Source organism: Bemisia tabaci, chromosome 4 (assembly GCF_918797505.1).
Source record: "Bemisia tabaci chromosome 4, PGI_BMITA_v3".
Taxonomy (NCBI): Eukaryota; Metazoa; Arthropoda; class Insecta; order Hemiptera; family Aleyrodidae; genus Bemisia; species Bemisia tabaci.
The window spans coordinates 11,816,561-11,836,137 of record NC_092796.1 but is presented as its reverse complement, the minus strand read 5'-3'; the positions used below and the strand labels follow the sequence as shown (position 1 = coordinate 11,836,137).

The 19,577-nt window shown below is 38.8% G+C and overlaps 1 protein-coding gene across 1 annotated transcript; it reads right to left on the bottom strand.

Moving 5' to 3' along the window:
• Window positions 1-244: 244 nt before the first annotated feature.
• LOC109033514 (maltase A1) lies at window positions 245-18,581 on the bottom strand. Its single transcript, XM_072299336.1, has 11 exons — window positions 18,291-18,581; window positions 12,905-13,090; window positions 11,342-11,539; window positions 8,554-8,714; window positions 7,556-7,693; window positions 6,275-6,477; window positions 5,429-5,627; window positions 2,836-3,070; window positions 2,055-2,262; window positions 1,242-1,397; window positions 245-550 (listed from the first exon to the last, which is right to left on the bottom strand). The coding sequence occupies exons 1-11, from the start codon at window positions 18,418-18,420 to the stop codon at window positions 409-411; spliced, it is 1,956 nt and encodes a 651-aa protein (XP_072155437.1). The 5' UTR covers window positions 18,421-18,581; the 3' UTR covers window positions 245-408.
• Window positions 18,582-19,577: the final 996 nt, after the last annotated feature.

The window sequence follows — 19,577 nt, the reverse complement described above, 5'->3', positions numbered from 1 at the left end:
CGCCAATCCATCGAACGACGCCAATCCAGATTAACGCTTCTCGTTGAATATTGAATATTTGCGCAAAAATGTGAGTTTCCAGTATCAGAAGGGTTCGCGCAATCCTATGCATCTACAAAAAGGTAAAAAAGGGGCATTCGCGCAATCTTTTGCAGCCGCAATCGGCAAGCTAAATTGACGTCATTTTTAAGTATGCGAGAAAATTTGTCGAATCCTGAAAGGAAATGAATTGTACTATTTCATCAGTAATATCAGTTATTGTATTTTACCGAAGAATCATCGTGGATCAATAATTAGAATTGATAAATCAACATAAAATACTAATCATCGACATGGTTTTCCGCGAGGTTGATTTCTACTTGTACGCTTATAGGTGACTTAATATTCTCCTCTTAGAAGTCATCCGTTCTATTCACAGCTGCTCAGAATTTCGGTCTCATGGTCTTTTTGCAAGTGTTTTCCAGCGTCATTTTTAATATAGGAGAGAACGATTCCGGACTTCGGGGGCATTCTCCAGCCGTTTGACCGTATCCGACAGAAACACAACCTCCTGAAAATTAAAAATCATACCCAGCATAATAGCGAAGATTTTTCAAAATAGAAAGGTTAAAAACACCATTTATATGTGTACAATGCATTCAGAATGTCAGCGATAAAACTAGTTGCTTACAATGGTACATTTGCTCTCTCTATCTAAGAATTCGATTGATCTCAGTTTGCGACGATATAAAACTCTCTGCCTTATAATATTATCCTTAATAGGACCTGATCATGGTTTTTGCCCAAAAATCCGTTGGATTTTCCTTCGTTCTTTTGACGCAAAACTTGTCTTGACTGACTGAAATATGAGCAGAAATTTACCACCGCAATCAGAATCCAGAATTTGGCCATTTCATCATCGCTTTGTTGACTCAGACTATTGCACTCAAGTCTCGTGTAAGGATTTTCAATTGAGATATGTTCCGGTTGCTTAGTTTCATCATTATAGGTTGGTCTCTTCCCTCGGATCAACATTCATTTTTTAATAAGTTTTCTCTCGTAATTGCATGAAAACTAAATATAATTTTTGAAAAAAATGAAAATTAATCGGATGCGACTTCAAAGCAAATGAACGGGATTTTGTGCCTAATTGAATATTTTTCGGACACTCGACTGACAATCTTATTTTGCTTCGGTACTTTGGTGAAAACATCACTTGTGTTGAAATAATTGGAGAATATTTGGTTTCGATTGATACATACGTGCTTCTCCTGCATTCGTTCAGATTGGGGGTCCAAACCTCAACATTTTTACTGGTAGCATACGCCAAGTCTGGAATCTCGTTCGTGATGTCAAAAGTTTCGCTCCAATTTGTACCCACGTTCATAACTGTCACATATATCGTTTCTGAATCTTCCCTGAAACGATAGGATGAGAAAAAAACTCAGTTTGATGGTCGACCAACACCGTGTTGGTCACACGTGATTTTAAAAGATCAACCATAACCTCTAGCTAAACAGTACGGCTCCTTCAATTTGGATGAAAGCTCGGGGTTTGTAGAGGTTTTTAATAAGGAGTACAAATACGAGTGCAGAATTTTTAGCATCATAAGGTGTCCATTTTCTCAATTAATATAAGGAATGGAATCGTGATGCTATAATTTATTTAAATTTTAGCATTGTTATTTAGGTAGTTATTTAGGTATTGTTATTTAGTTATTCCTTATAATAATTGTTATCATAGATGCTACTCCTGAAACTTTCCATTATGTTCATTTTCTGTTTAATTTGAACTCCTCCGGCGAGAGTCTACTTAGTTTAAAAATGAGGTCACATTTTGGAAAAAAAATAAATTCGGAGTAATTTTGGGCTTATTTAGTCTAGTATGTTTTCTAGTCAAAAATTCAATGTCAAGAAAAAATATATTTGAGCGAAAATAGGACTTGAAATATCTCTAACATGGAGTTTTATGACTGAAAATCGAAAACTAGAGGAATCAAACTTCAAACTTCAAAATACGGTATTAAAATCTTAAGCCGGCGTAGCAGAGCGTTGGACTTTTGGCCTCTGGCTCACCTGGTAAAACAGAAGACATCATCGGTGAGAGTATAGGTAGATAAAGGTCCATACATAAACGCATATTCCTTTTTGAGCTGGACCAGCTGCTTGAAATTGGTCAGGTGGGTTGAGCAGTACCAGCATGATGGGTAGCGTTCTGACTCTACATTCAGCCTGTAATACTCGGGGTTTACAGGAATCCACGGGTCTTCGTTCGTCGTAAATCCTGCCCTCAACAAAAAGTCACGCGAAAGCCTTAATTATATTCAATAGACCATCAAAAAGAAATAATGAATATTATAAAGCAAATTATTTGTAGCAACATTTGGATTGCATTTTGCAAAAAGAAACCAAGAGAATTCCAATGTTGCTAAGATTTTGTAACTTACATTCTTTCAATAGAATTACTGAAATCATGCAAAAAATTAAATTTACATTGGTGAAGTTATAGTTTATTGGAAGTAAAGATAAAATTGGTTCATGTAATCTGTTAATATTTGCAAGGCGAACAAAGTTGCACAATCTTAGCGTCTGAGCATATTAACATTTTTATAAAGTAAAGAAAGGAGAAAGTATTTCAGGAAGTATTTTCGAGATTCTAAAACTTCTGAAGACGACCGATGAAAAATTCTTGAGAAGCTCGGAAAAAATAACTTAATCTCGTGATGTAACGCTTCGCTCTATACCCGCGTCACAAAATTTAGAGACGGCCCGTAAGCTTTTATGTAGTTAGCTCCGTTTTTTTCCTCTTTTCATCGGACTCCGTCGCATTAGTACATATTTAAAGCCGTGCACAAACCTGCGTTTTGAGTTCTGTTCCAGTGGAAGGGTGTTCTGCTGGGCGTGCGATAGTCATCGGCAGCCCCTGGTGGACACTTGTCCCTGTCAATGGCCCAGTAGCTGTCCATGCCGATCTCGTCTCCCATGTACACGCAGCTTGAGCCGGGCAACAGCAAGTTCAATATGCTGATCAAATCCACTGAGGTGGAGGCACCCAGCCTCGATGGGATTCGCGGCCAGTCGTGGTTCCCTGACTAAAATACATATATGCACCACGTAAGCAGAAAGAAACCACACAGAAAAAAATAGATGGTGCTGACGACAGAAACTTCTATTCCTAGGGCTCCTACAGTTTCTTTGTCACACATACAGAATTTTTTTGTTGTGAGAACAGAATTTTGGTCGTAGGAACAGAGTACTCTTTCCTCATAACGGAAGCATCTGTGACTGTTACAAAAGAAGTGCAGGAGCCTTGTGAACAGAACTATTGTTTTCAGTGCAAGCCACATCAGCTGTTGCCAAAACTTAATAAGGCAATTCAATTTTTTACATGAAAACGGTTGCGCGGATGATTTTTGTGCAAATTTTAGTAAATTTTCTGCTTAGTACGGTGCAAATTCCCTAAAATTTTCAAAAGAATCCGCACAAACGTTCCCTTGTAAAAATTAAAATGCTCCTATGACTCCTATGCGTCCTACGGCTTATGCACGGCATCGTAAATCGTCCAAAAAAAGAGCCTTGCTGCAAAAATTCTATACTGTTCTACGAAAATTTTGACACTGATAAAAAAATTGAAGATATTAAATCGAATAAAAGTTAAGACGGTTTGGATTTTGCAATTCATAACACGTAACTTCGAGCAAATAAATACTTACAATTTTAATCATTTATGTTTAAATGACAAAATTGCCTAATGAATGCATGTTCATGCGCAAAAATGGATCCAATTGCTTGCAGCTAATTATTTTGGATTCTGAGCGTTTCCTTGAGAAGTTCAATATTCCAAACCCGCGCGATAAAACTTACTACCTGAGTATGGAAAACTATGCATCAGTGGAGTAAAAAGAAAAATTACACAGTGAGGAAAAGTGACAAATTGTGTTAATATTGGAAGTAAATCACGAAGTAACACAAGCTGTTTGTTGAATTTTTGTGTGTCAGTTTTCTCTGTGTCAAATCGACCAAATTTTCGTGTTGAAAATCTGCGACCTCGTTAAAAATTAGTTGCAAGCCTCAAGGAGCAAACCTGGGTCATATCGGTGATACTTCGATGCGCTAGCCACTCAGGAGTCGAGACCTCTGATCACGGGAAGGAAAACAAAAGCACGTAAGTTCAACAGGACATTTTCTTCCTAATCCGATGTCTCAAAGTAGCCTCACGATTCGGGTCGATTTAGTTGAATTGTTGAAAAGTTGATGAGCAAACAAGTCCTTTACGTTGACTTGACACAAAAAAGTGACACAAAGTAACGCAGAGTGTCATTAAGACCCTGGTAAAAATTGACAACAGGAGCTGCGTTTCAAAATACCTTAGGAGTTCTAATAGCCGACTGAAGAAGGCGATAGAAAATCATATAGTTGGCGGCAGAAAGTGGAAAAAATCATACGGTCGGGCTACACGAAGCGATGAAAAGTTATACAGCCGGACTATAGTTCTTATCGCCGGGCTTTACACTTTATCGCCTGGATGTTGCTTTTTCGCCATCGGCTATAAAAGGCTATAAGAAATTGTGTAAGAATTCGTGTGCTTTGTAAATCCTTAAGTTTGTATGGAATCACCTTAATATTTACAAAACGCACATTTTTTTTTTTTCATCAATTAAAATGAGAATAATCCATACACAGTGTGCAAATATTTCAAAGTCATGAGTTGAAAAACGCTGACTCCACGAGATTTAATATTAGAGCCTAACACAAAGCGGAGCGGCGGCGCACTGGCGCCCACAAACCTAACAGGGATACTTCACGCATTGCGCAATGCGTGAAGTATCCCTGTTAGGTTTGTAGGCGCTAATGAGCGTTTCGCGCTGGCTGCCTGCCCGCCGCGCCGCGCCGCAGCGTACCACGGCGCTTGAAGCAACTATTTCACACCGGGGGTATTGCACAGTATCATAAGAAATTGAAGGCGATCCAACATATTAAGAGTGACAGGCATCCTTCAAAAGTACGGAGCTTTCCTCGCAAAATAAATCAAGATACTACGGCACAAAAAGAGAGCGGTAGTCCAAAAACTCACTAAGTCCTAGCATCCGTAATTAGTAACGTTTAGCATACACTTTATCGCCAGGCTGTTGCTTACTCGCCACCGGCTATAAAAGGCTATAAGAAATTGTGTTGCCGGCTGCAGAAGCTATTGGAAATCTTACAGCCGGTGGTAGGTCTATGGTATTTTGGAACACAGATTCTACGGTCAATTTTTACCAGGGGAAATTGGTACAGCACCAACATCTCTTGGTACCTATGCAGTGCCAATATTGGGCTACTTAAGATGAAATCAGCCATACCATTATATTAAAATATCAACTTTTTCTTGTCATTGCAAGAATGCATTGCAATCCTGTGAACTATCAAATATTGTGTCGAATGAGAGTGAGAAGAAACAAAGTCCTTACCAACCAGTTGGGAAGCTGGAAGTCGTTGAGTTGATTTAGGTAAAAGTCAATGGAGTTTTTGAGGCTGACAGCATTCGTGTCCGAATTGAAATCAGTGAGGAGAAGAAAGTTGAATGGGTAGTGAGCACCAGGTGCATCTAGCGTGCCGTAGTACCGTCTGGTATCATCCGGCGATGCATATGCTTCCACAGTCATGTACCTGCCAATTAAAGAAATAGATAATGTAAATTGGTTTTGCGAAAAAATATATGCGGTATCCATCTGGAGAAAAGGGGGAGGTAGGAATCCAGAAAGCGTACCAAGCATGCCCACGTTTATAGTGGTCAAAAAACATGGGGTGTAAGATCGTGGAGGTCGAAATTGACATCGTATTTGACGTCATGGTCGCTCAGCTTGTTTGGTATAAACATGTCAACTGAATAAAGGTATAAAGGTCGTCAAAATGTATGGTTGATTAGGTTCTTCCTAGGAGGAGATGAGAGGGATGCTCAGTGAAAGGGTGGCACCAATAAGGCAAAGGGTTTTGAATGAGATGAGGGAGTGGCAACACTTGAAGGACTGAGGGAGGGTGCACTGTGGTGGTTAGGTGTCGCGGAGCGTGAGAGATCGCTGTGAAAGGGGCTCTTACGTATGTATGTGCATAATTGGACTGCATTTTGCAATATGGAACTATAAATTCTGGTTCATCTGAGAAAACACTTATGTGCATAGGGAAACTAATCGCACACACGTTGTTTTTATACCGAGCCAGAATTTATAGTTCCAAATTGCAAAATGCAGTCCAATTAATACCAGCATTAAAAGTCCAACATATTGCATAAATTTACTGCGAAAATAAGTACTCACGTGACTCGATTGTTTATTTTATCGTATTCCTCGAAGAAGTTTCGAAGCTCCTTGATGACTTCGTAGGTTTGCGGTAGGTTTTGCGTATATCTATGATCCCACCAGGGGTTCTCGTCTCGGAATTGTGGGTCTTCAATGAGATGCGGCACGGCGTCCATTCGGAACCCATCTACTCCCATGTCCATCCAAAACTTCAAGATATCCTGCAACCAAATAAAACTCATTGCAAACTTACGGTGATCAAAAATTATGATTTCACACTTTGCCAGGCATTCAGAGATAGCAGAGATCAAAGTTTTCCGTGAAAGTCAAGAATGCTGGGTATGAGAAAAAGTTCCAAAAACACCGGGAAAGTTCTACGAAGTGCAAGTGACTACCGTGTATACATGCAAAGTATAATATGCAGTAATGCAATGCATAATGTGTAATGTGCGTTTAGCACAGTACCAAAGTTGCGTTTTTGTATCAAGGTTTCGCAAAAAAATATGCTGCAGCCGAGTATCCTCGGAAGAAGAGAGTTTCTACTAATAGATCCACAGTCTTATAGCTTAATGTCTCGGTGTTCTAGAACTCGTAGTATGGCGAACAATAAATTACTAGAGACTAGATGGAGTAAGAAATCAAGAATCCTAATACTTATTTCTTCGTCTAAATTATAAGTAGACTATATTTTGAAGTAAGGAACTTTCATTTCTGGTTTATTGTAACAAAAAAAGGTGTGCCCTCGGTTCCCCTCTGTAGACAGGTGTTTCAAAACATGAATTGGAAAATGAGTGCTCTTCGGTGTATTTCGAAAATGTTCAGCATTGAAAACTAAGAATTACTATTTTTGACCGTGAACTGGTTTTTCCTGTGTACTGAAAATTTTAGTATCCTCCTGAAAATATTTTGCTTGGTCCCGTCACAATTTCTTCCTCTCTCTTCGCTTTTGCACGATTTTTTTGTATAATTTATACTTATTATTTTTTTATATTTATATTTTTTTACTTCCAAATCAAATTTCCTCGGTCACGATTATCTACAATTTTTTTTTGCCTGGTTGAAAACAATACGAACTTTTGCCAAATTAAATTAAAATATAATTTTTTAAGGATTTTTATAACTCTGAATCTGACTGAATTTTTTGGCGAGTGTTAAATAAACCGCGCAATGCAATTAAAATCACTCAGTTGGTTTCAGATCATCTATCTTCTATCTTCCTCATTATGTTTTTTTAAATGTTTCGTCCCTTGCATTCTAACGGCAGTCTCTGCGAAAGTCAGAGGTAAACTTACAACGAACCTTCAATTCATCTCTGACTTCGGAGAAACGAAGATTAAGGTCCGGCTGTTCCCTCATGAAAGCGTGAAAGTAAAACTGCTGTCGTTTCTCATTCCACTCCCATCCAGACGCCTCTTCTCCGTAGGTGAAGACTGATGCCTGACAAATAAAAGTAGGAAAGGATGAAATAATTAATTACAAAATATACTAAAATAAACAGACACATTTTCCTCATTTTCTTCGTTTATAAAATAAACAGACACTTGCGTGTAGATTTTAACTTTAAATTTTGAGGTATCAGGGAACGGGTACGTACATTTTGAGAGTAACAGGATAAAGAACAGTAAATATGGGATCTCATCAGTGAAAGAAAGAGACATAAATTATGGAAGTAACGGGAAAGAGAGAGGGATTTTCTTCTTACTTATTTCCATTAAAAATGATGAAAAACAGATAAAATTAAATAAAATAAAAAAAAATCTGGAAAATTTTATCGATGTACCATGCAAGGCACAAGCTTTTTTCACCTCTAACAAAAAGTTAAAAGTCAATATAATGAAAAATGGAATCATTTTTTAATATTATATTATTTTATGAGGGTTTCCGCAATTGGAAAATGAAGAAAACTGAAAGGTGATTCTGGCAGTGCGCCTTTAATTTAATTAAAGGGTTTTAGATTTTTTACCGTTTTATCACTAATATTTTATCATTGCATATAAATAAGTAATATTAAAACTATTAAAATAATATTATTTTTTTATTTCATCATTATTTAAATGATATGGTGATTACCATTTTCTTTCATAGAGAGTGCCGATGACAGATTCATAAAAATAACCCAATAAATATCATTATAAATATCATTAACCAAAAATATTTAGTACTTTTAAGTGGGTCCAAGATATATTCAAAGACTTTTGGCAGTGCCGAAATTGAACAGTTGTGCATTCAATTTGTACAGTTCGAAAACTTTAGCTTTTAGAACTACATGCTTTTAGAACTTATGCTCAATTGCTCACCCAATTGTTGGGAGGGATTGGTCTTCCATTTTTGTCCCATCCCTTAGGATCCATCCACACGTAGTAATCGTTGTATGGAGGCACCCGATCGACTGACTTCTGAAACCATTCATGTTCGTCGCTCGTGTGGTTGGGTACGAAATCCATGATCACTCTGATCTCTGCACGAGGCACAAAGTATGGCACAAATTAATAGAATTTACATTCTGTTTTTTTAAAGTTTAAAGATTAAATTAATAAAAAAGCAAGGGCGAATAATAGAGGTTTTAATTTATAAAATAATTTTTTATGTATATATATATATATATATATATAATCACACGGCGCACAGTGGATCGAATCAGCTAGTGGGAGAGGTCGGACACGATTTAAAAACTTTAAAAGCGTATATCTTCATTAATATGAAATGTTGATGTTTCAAAGGTAGTTTCATTGGTTTTTCGTAACATTTTCTATAAAAGGTTCCCTTTAAAATTAAAATTGTAACGAGATAAACGTGAAGTTTTACAATTTTTGTCAACAATTTCATGTCCGACTTCCTCCAAAAGCTCGACCCACTGTGCTAAACTTCCTTATTTTTTCTTCTCTGTGCGAAGAAAACACTGTAAAAATTTCAAGAAACTATATTGATTTGTCCTCCTTCAAAAAAATAAAATGAGAGCAGAGATTTTTAAACACCGCAAACGAGATACCCGGTAGTTTCACCGTCGATGTGTCTCAGTGAGAAATAAAACTTCCAACTTCTTTCCCTCATGATCTGAATCAACTCGTTCCAGGCTCGGACTGGCCATAAGGCCAATCTGCCATTGGCAGACACGCCCCCTTGGCGCGCCGAAAACGCGCCTCTCGGACACATAGCAAAATAAGAAGAGGAAAAAAATTACGATCGAGAATATCTGCGAAAAATTTCTTAAATGAAAGGAAGAAGAGAGAGCTGGGAGTAAAGAAAGGTGCTTTTACGCATGATAGTGACAAACAGAGGTCCAATAACTACTTTCTGAAGCGTAAACACTTTTTTGTGAAACTTTCACCCTTTTTTGACATACAGGCAAGATATCATACCCCTCCTTCATTTGCTACATATAACTCCCTCAGAGGTGATGGTCGGTTCGAATTTTAGACGTACGCACCCTTTATAGACCTCTTGAGAGACCTTTAAACATATTTCTTCCTTTTCAAAATGACTATTGATTTGAACATACCGTAGCATGCCTCGGGCAAACTTAACCTTAATTTATCTCGAAATTAAAAAATCAGAGACATTTAAAATGTAAACGCGATATAACTATTCGCGCAAGATGGATGTCCACATTGCATATGAAAAATGTAAGAAGCGATGGTGTGAGTCGTGAACTCGTAATGTTCTGCTCTATGCTACTAGTTTGAAGCACCATTACGAATAAGACAATAGCGCAAACAAACACAATGTGGGAATAAAGCGAGGGAAAGGATGATCGTTAACGACAGCGCAGAGATACAACTATTCGTACTTGATGGACGTCCGTGCTGCATCTGAAAAATTGAAGGCGCAATGATGCGAAGCGTGAGCTCTCACTGCTCTGCTTGCTGTCAATGAGGTGTCGCTCAGATTTGGTAGAAAAGTTGAAGAAGAGACCCGAGCACATCTCTCCTACCTTCGGCTGTGTTACTCACGTAGTGCTTGAAGCACAATTCCGATTAAGACAAACGCAAACAAACACAGTATGGAAATAGAGGTAAGGAAAAGATGCGCGTATACGACGGCGCAGAGATACAACTATTCGTACTTGATGGACGTCCGTGCTGCATCTGAAAAATTGAAGGCGCGATGACGCGAAGCGTTAGCTCTCAATGCTCGATTATATGTTGTCAATTAGGTGTCGCTCAGATTCGGAAGAAAAGTTGAAAAAGAGGCCCGAGTACGTCTTTCCTATCTTCGGCTGTGTTGATACCCGGTCTCTCCGCTTTAAAATAAAATTATTTTACAACTTCTTTTTTCAGGTTCTTGTCTGATTCTTTTTTATCATGGATTTGTAGACCCTCGCCTTAAGCTCGCGTAAACCGCAGCTCTGGCTCCGATCTTTTGGAAATAATGGTGCTTGGATGCGTCTAGTGGCTTTAATTTTTAATGTTTTCTTTAATTTCAAAAGTCGGTCGGTTACTTCAATACGTTCAATTTTGCAATTTTTACTCTGTACGCTCAATAAACTTTGAACCTGAAAATACAGTAAACTTTGTGCTGCTTTGCCAAACTTTTCTGGACCCTTCTCCACATAGGGGATGCCCTACCAGGAAATATCACATTGCATTATCACCACGGGTCCACGGCCTCAGATGCGAGCCAGTCCGACCCTGACTCGTTCCGTAAGTAGCATTTTTCAACGGAATAATCGAGATATATTGCAATTTTATCGGCGATAAAATCTCTAGGATTATCAACATCTGAGAGATTATCCTTGATCTTATCGGGATAAAATCGCGATTTTATCGCCCGGCAATTCATAGTGAGATTTTTGAAATAGAAATCGCGATATATGACGATTTAATCTCGATTTTATCGACGAAAATTGATCGCAATTTCATCGAACCAAAAATTGCGACTTGTAGCAATTTATTTGCCATAAATCACAAGTTTTAATGCGATAATATGTCGATTTATTGCCACCGATAAAATTGCTATTTATTGCGATCACTGCTACTTGGGAGCAGGAGTCATGAACTTTAGGCTGATGATCAAGCCAGATTTATCAAAAAAGCGTATCAAAGCAAGAAAAATTTAAACAAGTTCACAAGGAAAGACTAACAATACCTTTGTTATCACCACAGGGATTATTATCAAGTTTTGACATGAGTGCCTTAAAGTCACACATGTTACCGAACTTGTGGTGGATTTTCTTGAAATTGGAGATGTCATAACCGTTGTCTTTCAGCGGGGATTCGTAGAACGGGTTTATCCAAATTGCGGTCACTCCTAGCTCACAAAGATAGTTGACTTTTTCTTTGATTCCTGCGAATAAGAAATTAACCGACTTTTATAGACTGTTGTTTATGTTCCTAATAAGTAATTTAAAAGAAGAGTTAATGAATGAGATCATCCTAGCACCTGTGGCCGGACCGCCCCTGCTTAGAATGGGGAAACCTTTTCCCCATGTAATTGAAGTTCGTACGGGTATAAGTGATTCTCGTACGGCTCGAGAATTTCCTCGTGACTGGGAACACTGATTGCAATTACTTTTATCCTTTTTTAGTTTTTACAGTCAATCCTCGGATTCATTACAACGTGCACGGAGAAAAATCTATGGCTCATAAACTAATTAGTAGTTCATATGGAACACCACTGATAGTGAAGGCAATAACATATAATAATAGTACATATACCTTGGTTATGGTATATAATATCCTACTATGGTACGAGCTACCACAGTATGGCTCATAGACCGATAATCATTAGTTCATATACAACTATTAATGGTGTTCCATATATTAGTAACCACTAATTGGTTTATAAGCCACAGTTTTTTCTCGGTGTGGGAAACTGCTTCTGTGTATTTTCCTTGAGCTGAGAAAAATACTCGCAGCACGAACGAAACGGCTCATTGAGCCAAGTAGAATTTTGTCGTGACTGGGGGATTCTCTGTTACTTTGTTTATACGTCGTTTCCTTGTCGCAACAATTGTTTTCTGCTCACACATCGAAACGTGAAAAACCTAAGTTTTTTTTTTCAATATCTTTTTCAGTTTAGCGACAGGTAAACAATACATATCACATTGATCCACACAGGCTCTCTTTGTGATATGGTGTAGACAACTAAGAATCCGATTTTTAGCGTTGTGTATCTAATGGCCCCTTACCTTAAAAAATAAAACTAAAAGTAAAGAAAATAATTGAATTTCTGACCATTATGCTGCGAATTTTATATTATTTATTTCATCCCTGAGGCATTTTGGCTTGCGCCATCATCAAAGAAAACTCGTCGGAATTAAGTATGTACACACAAAGTTAATTACTACAATTATCTGCAGTAATCAAAGCACACCGACTACAAAGATACAAACACAAAAAAACCAAAAAGCCCAGCGAACTACAGGATTACAAAAAATTCGCAGCATAATTGTGAGAAATTCAATTCTTTTCATTAAATTTATTTTAATTTTTTATTTATATTTGATGCCTCTCCAAGCATACTTAACAGTGGCGTGGCGTGCTTTGCGATATATCGATTTTTATGCAATTTAAACCTATAGAAAAGGATCGATAAACAGGGTGTTCGTAGCGAACACCTTAATAATCGATTCTGTTCCATAGGTTTAAATGACAGAAAAAATCGATACATCGCAGTTCACGCCACGCCACTGATATTTAAATACCTTACCTTTTAGGTCGCCGACTCCGTCTCCATCAGAATCATAGAAAGACTGCGGGTAGATCTGATACACCACCATGTTTTGCCACCACTTGGGGTCGTCCAAGTCTGGAATGCCATATCCTTCACACCCGGGCGGCCCCACTGCGATTGCCGCAAGAAGTCCCACGGTGATGAGAAAGCGTTTCGTCAACCCTGTCAAAAGCTCCATGTCACAATTACAACTTTTCACGCCCTCACATGAGATACAAACGAAAATCGGCGCCAGATCGCCCTTTGCCCGGGGCCCGACCCGCGCTGAAATGAGGAATCATCGGAGCTCCGTCCTTTTTAAAAGCCGGCCGCACCGTTTATCGGAAAATTTAAGTCGCATTTGCGACCAAAAAAAGAAGCAAAAAATTAAGCCGCATAGTGAGAAGTAATAAGTCTCTTGCGCACAAGGGATATACGGCCGATACCGCTGAGCGATGAGCACACCTAACATTTCTTAGTACTCTCTCGAACGCATGCCGTATCACGCACTCTTATACCGCCGTGCTAAGGAAAAACGTCGTATGAACCTCCAGGCGTTGCCAAATGTCCTGTGATAAAACACGAATTTCCTGGTAAACATATAAATATTTTTCTTCAAATTTTCCATAAAATTTTGTTCGCGATTTCACCCAATGTTCCCGAAAATTCCAAGGAAAAATATGTATAACTTGCCTCAAAAATAAACATTTTATCATAGGAAATTTGGCAACTCTCAAATGTTCATACGGCGTTCTTTCTTAGAACGGCAATATATGTATCGCATCTCCAGGCTTGTTTTTCGCAGTTTCGGTCATCAGTTTTGCCTGTAGAGATAAGTAAAAAACTTAAACTTACACTTTTAAACATTTAAATGTCATCTCAACACAGATATTTTGTTCATAGGCATTTCAGTTTCAAGAATAATACGAAATTCTTGGCAGGCCCGTACACCGATGTGTGCTCATGTACCAAGAATTGATGGCGAAAAATGACATATCATTGTACTTCCAGTTACTATGTAATGGTTTTGTCAGAAATCAAAGTTCACCAACTTCATCATCAAATGGGTTGTATAATTGTGCGTTTTGAAATGTGTTCTAGACAGTTTTGATGTGCTTAGCAAGATTTTTGTTCGGTTTTTGACTTTTGAAATCGGATTTTATACATCTATAAAGAGGCCACATTTAATAAAATATCGAAAGTAATGCGCCAAAAAAGTGCACAATCTTTGAAGCCTATAAATAATGACTATTGTATCACGCATATGACGATTGTATCACACATATGACGATTGTATCACGCTTACGAATATCTGTAGTCGTAAAATGCGTACCTACAATTGCGACGTTAGTTTTAATTTTTTTCAGAAAAAACCAATCTACAATTTTGTTTACATTCCTTAGAATTTACCTCCCTCAGTCAACAAAATACACCAAAAATTTCAAGGACATATCGACGGTGAAACTACCAAACCACGTATCTCGGTTTGCGACGTCGCAGACTTCCTGTCATACTTTATTTTTTAAATGAAAAACTACTTAACGTCTAGTCTTGAAAATTTATGTGATTTTTCCTCTTTGTGCGGAGAAAATTCTGTGAAAAGGACTCTATGCACGGACCCCCCAAATTTGCCCGTTTCAAAAGTTAACGAAATTCATACCAGTGATAGAGGGGCACTTCCGGTCTCCAAATCCGGGGTTGGTTTAGTCCCCAGCCCCCCGAGTGCGACGTTGCCATTTTTTAAAGTTGAAACATGTTAAACCCCATAACTTTTGAGCAATTGAAGATACAAAGGTGCGGTTTGTTTGAGTCGATAGAACATAAAAAGAGCTATCATTTCGTATATAGTTTTCATCCATTGTTGCCAAATTTACCCCAAAATCGACAATTTTTCGATTTTTTCAAGGTGCAAAAATACGGTTAACCTAAAAAAGTCGGTATTGGGACACCACGTAGGAAAATAAAAAACACGCGTAATTAAAGCCCTTAATGTGAGCTTTCCAACGGTATATCGGTTTTTCCGGGGAAACGATTCTATCGTGAGATACAGGCCTTCAAAGTCCGACTTGGCGTACTTTTTGGAGGTCCCGCGTCATTCGCACCTCAAAAAATTAGTATTGTGAACGCTGGTAAAAAAACGAAACTCACATGTAATGAAAGCTATTTATGTGAGCTTTTCAACGGTATATTGGTTTTTTCGAGGAAACGATTCTATCGCGAGGTACAGGCCTTTAAAGTCCGACTTGGCGTACTTTTTGAGGTCCCCCGTCATTCGTACCTCAAAAAATCAGTACTGCGCACGTCCATAGGAAAAAGAAAATTACATGTCATGAAAGCCCTTTGTATGGGCTTTCCAACGGTATATTGGCTTTTCCGGGGAAACAGTTTTTGTCGCGAGATACATGCATTCAATGTTCACTGTAGCGGGGTTTTAGGTACCCTGCGCGGCTTGTTTCTTCGCCCATCGTGATGGTGCAAGTCCCAGGTCATATTAAATAAGACATGAAACAGGGAACTAAATAGACAATTTTTTCGATCTTGTTTATCGATTCCCTGCCTCGGAAAAATCGATGGTGTCAAACACTGAACGTGAATGAAAACACTCAGAACGCATAAAGGGTGCAAGAAAAAAGTCGCAATCTCAGGGATTGTGTTATATAGGGGAGACATGATACATAGAAATGGATCCGTTGTCTCTGAGATTCCATTGAAGTTTTATGTTTAATATTCGTTTAAAATTTGGTAATATACAGTTGGCAGTATGTGTCAGGTTCGTCTCTATATCTGCATCTCTCTCTGCATATCTGCATCTTTCTCTCCCTGCTCGCCGCTGCATGAACGGCAGCCTACTTTGATAAGAACTCCCCTGCAGGGTCGGACTGGCTCGCATCTTAGGGCGTAGACCCTTGGCTGGTTAAGGGGCGTAATGTGACATTTCCGGGTAGGGCATTCCCTACGTGGAGAGGGGTTCAGAAAATTTTGGCAAATCAGCACAAGTTTACGCTATTTTCAGGTTCTAAGTTTATTGATAGCACGGAGTAAAAATTGCAAAATTGAAAGTAAAGCACAGCATTGAGAGCTCACGGTTCGCGTCATCGCGCCTTCAATTTTTCAGATGCAGCACGGACGTCCATCAAGTACGAATAGTTGTATCTCTGCGCCGTCGTTAACGCGCATCCTTTCCCTCGCTTTATTACCATATTGTGTTTGTTTGCGTTTGTCTTATTAATTGTAATGTTGCTTCGAACTAGAGCAGAGCATTGCGAGTTCACGACTCACGGCATCGCGTCTTACATTTTTCATATGCAATGTGGACATCCATCTTGCGCGAATAGTTGTATCGCGTTTATGTTTTAGATGTCTCTTACTTTTGAATTTCGAGATAAATTAAGGTTAAGTTTACCCGAGCTATGCTATGGTATGTCCGAATCAACAGTCATTTGAAAAGGAGGAAATATGTTTAAAGGTCTCTTAAGAGGTCTATAAAGGATGCGTATGTCTAAAAATGGAATCGACCATCGCTTCTAAGGGAGTTACACATAGCGAATGAAGGAGGGGGATGAAAGCACCTGTATGTCAAGAGGAAGGTGAAATTTCACAGAAAATTGTTTACGCTTCAGAAAGTAGTTCTTGGACCTCTGTTCACCACTATCATGCGTTAAAGCACCTTTCTTTACTCCTAACTCCTTCCTCTTCCGTTCATTGAAGAAATTTTTCTCACATATTCTCGGTCGTAATTTTTTTTTTCTTCTTATTTTGCTACCTGTAAGAGGGGCGCGTTTTCGGCGCGCAGAGGGGACGTATCTGCCAATGGCAGATTGGCCTTATGGCCAGTCCGAGCCTGCTCCCCTGTTTCATGTAATATTCAATAGGACCTGAACCGCTACAACGAACATTCAAGGCATGCATCTCGCGACACAAATTTTTCCCCGGAAAAACCAATATACCGTTAGAAAGCCCATACAAAGGGCTTTCATGACGTGTAATTTTCATTTTCCTATGGACGTGCGCAGTACTGATTTTTTTTGGTGCGAATGACGGGGGACCTCAAAAAGTACGCCAAGTCGGACTTTAAAGGCCTGTACCTCGCGATAGAATCGTTTCCTCGGAAAAACCGATATACCGTTGGAAAGCCCATACAAAGGACTTTCATTACATGTAATTTTCATTTTCCTATGGACGTGCGCAGTACTGATTTTTTGAGGTGCGAATGACGGGGGACCTCAAAAAGTACGCCAAGTCGGACTTTGAAGGCCTGTATCTCGCGATAGAATCGTTTCCCCGGAAAACCAATATACCGTTGAAAAGCTCACATAAATAGCTTTCATTACATGTGAGTTTCGTTTTTTTACCAGCATTCACAATACTAATTTTTGAGGTGCGAATGACGCGGGACCTCCAAAAAGTACGCCAAGTCGGACTTTGAAGGCCTGTATCTCACGATAGAATCGTTTCCCCGGAAAAACCGATATACCGTTGGAAAGCTCACATTAAGGCTTTATTACGCGTGTTTTTTATTTTTCCTACGTGGTGTCCCAATACCGACTTTTTTAGGTTAACCGTATTTTTGCACCTTGAAAAAATCGAAAAATTGTCGATTTTGGGGTAAATTTGGCAACAATGGATGAAAACTATATACGAAATGATAGCTCTTTTTATGTTCTATCGATCAAACAAACCGCACCTTTGTATCTTCAATTGCTCAAAAGTTATGGGGTTTAACATGTTTCAACTTTAAAAAATGGCAACGTCGCACTCGGGGGGCTGGGGACTAAACCAACCCCGGATTTGGAGACCGGAAGTGCCCCTCTATCACTGGTATGAATTTCGTTAACTTTTGAAACGGGCAAATTTGGGGGGTCCGTGCATAGAGTCCTTTCAAGGAATGATATTGATTTGGTCGACTTCAAAAAAATAAAATGCGAGCGTAGATTTTTAAACACCGCAAACGAGATACGTGGTTTGGTAGTTTCACCGTCGATATGTTGTTTGCTCTCCCTTTAAAAAAAATTAAAAAAAAAATCGAAGATTCAAGCTGCAATATAGGTGCACATTTTTCGACTTTGTCTATCGATATATGCTCACGTGTTTCCATAAAATGTCCACAAAAATTGAGGTAAACATTTCTAATAGCAGCCCAATATAATGACTCGCGGTGAAGAAAACTGAAAACAGTGAGAGACATGGCTAAAATGTTAAAATACCTATGAAACGATCGGTTGGTTCCTAAGCTATTTTTAAAGGTTGAGAGGCGAGGCAATTTTTTGAGATGTCCCCAGTTTTTGTCTTTTTTTCTTGTCGTGAATGAAATATGACTCAAATAGGAATGCAGGGAAGCGGCATGTTGTGCACGTAATCAAAGTGTAAAGCCACTGTTTCTTACCCTTTTGACTTGCTTGTTTTTTTCCTTCAACCTCAGCCTTCATGATCGTATTCCTATCGTTCAATTCTTCATGGGTTGTACGTGTAAAAATTGGTGTACCAAAGACTTCCCGAGAAATTTCAAGAAACATCACGCACTTCTTATATTAAAACCTCTTTTCCAAAATGTACGATTAACACATTAAATCAGCACAGCTTTCTTACAGCGTCTCCTCTCGTCAAACAGCACCTGCAGAGCTAAGCACTGGTTGACGAGGTCAAAAACACAGACAGGTGCTTCTTGCATATGAATGGTCAATTTTATAATTCTACGATAAGAGAATATGAATCACACTCCCATAAAAGCAGTAGGAAGATAGGATAAGTATAGGACTTCAAAAGGGCGCGTGCCACCAAGCCCTCAGCTGACTAGAGAGCGAGATGAAATTCCTCGGCGATCACGCCAATCCCACGTGAAATCAGGTCACTTGTAGTCCCTTTTCAAAGCTAAAGTTATTGAGCTTTTGATTTATTAGCGTCCCGGTGCCGCAATATAGCTCATCTTGTCATATGGACGTATTTCTATCAAATGGAACTATGGGCATTATCACGTGAGCTCTGTTATACGCATATGCTTATGGGTCTCAGGGCTCATGTCGTAATGCACATAGTTCCGTTTGGTAGAAATACGTCCATATAACGTCGTTTCTCCGACGAAGGAACGTAACTCCCTACCAACGTTGCAAAATTGACAAAACAATCCAAGTTTTTACAAGAATATGATAGTGATATTTCTGACCATAATTTTGCTGATTAAACAATGTAACGCTAGGAAACTTCGATAAAATTTTTAGCGAGAAATTTTCCACAGTTTTCTCGTAAAAGTTCAATTCACGAGTGGAGATTTTGCTACGTTGAAATTTAGTTACGTCCTTTCGTCTGAAAAGCGGTGATAAACCATGTCTTACTTGGAAAAATCTTCAAATACCGCCGAGCCGATTTGGCAACCACTTAATCCGAGACAGCGGTCCTTTGATCCCGAAAGAATCCCACTCAAGAGGCGATGATTCAAAAGTCTCATACTTGTTTTTCTCATGCTTTTTAAGGAAAGTGATTCACATTTTCTTATCACCAACTCAACTGACTAGGAGTTGTATAAGAGACTCTCAGAGTAGGATTAATCCTGACAAATTCAATCCAAAATTGGTTTATTTGGGGCAGTTATGGGATAAATTTCGATCCATTTTCCCAAATTCGTGCCAATGCATTATCAAATTAGGGAAAGCTTGGCCATTCTCTGTCAAATCAC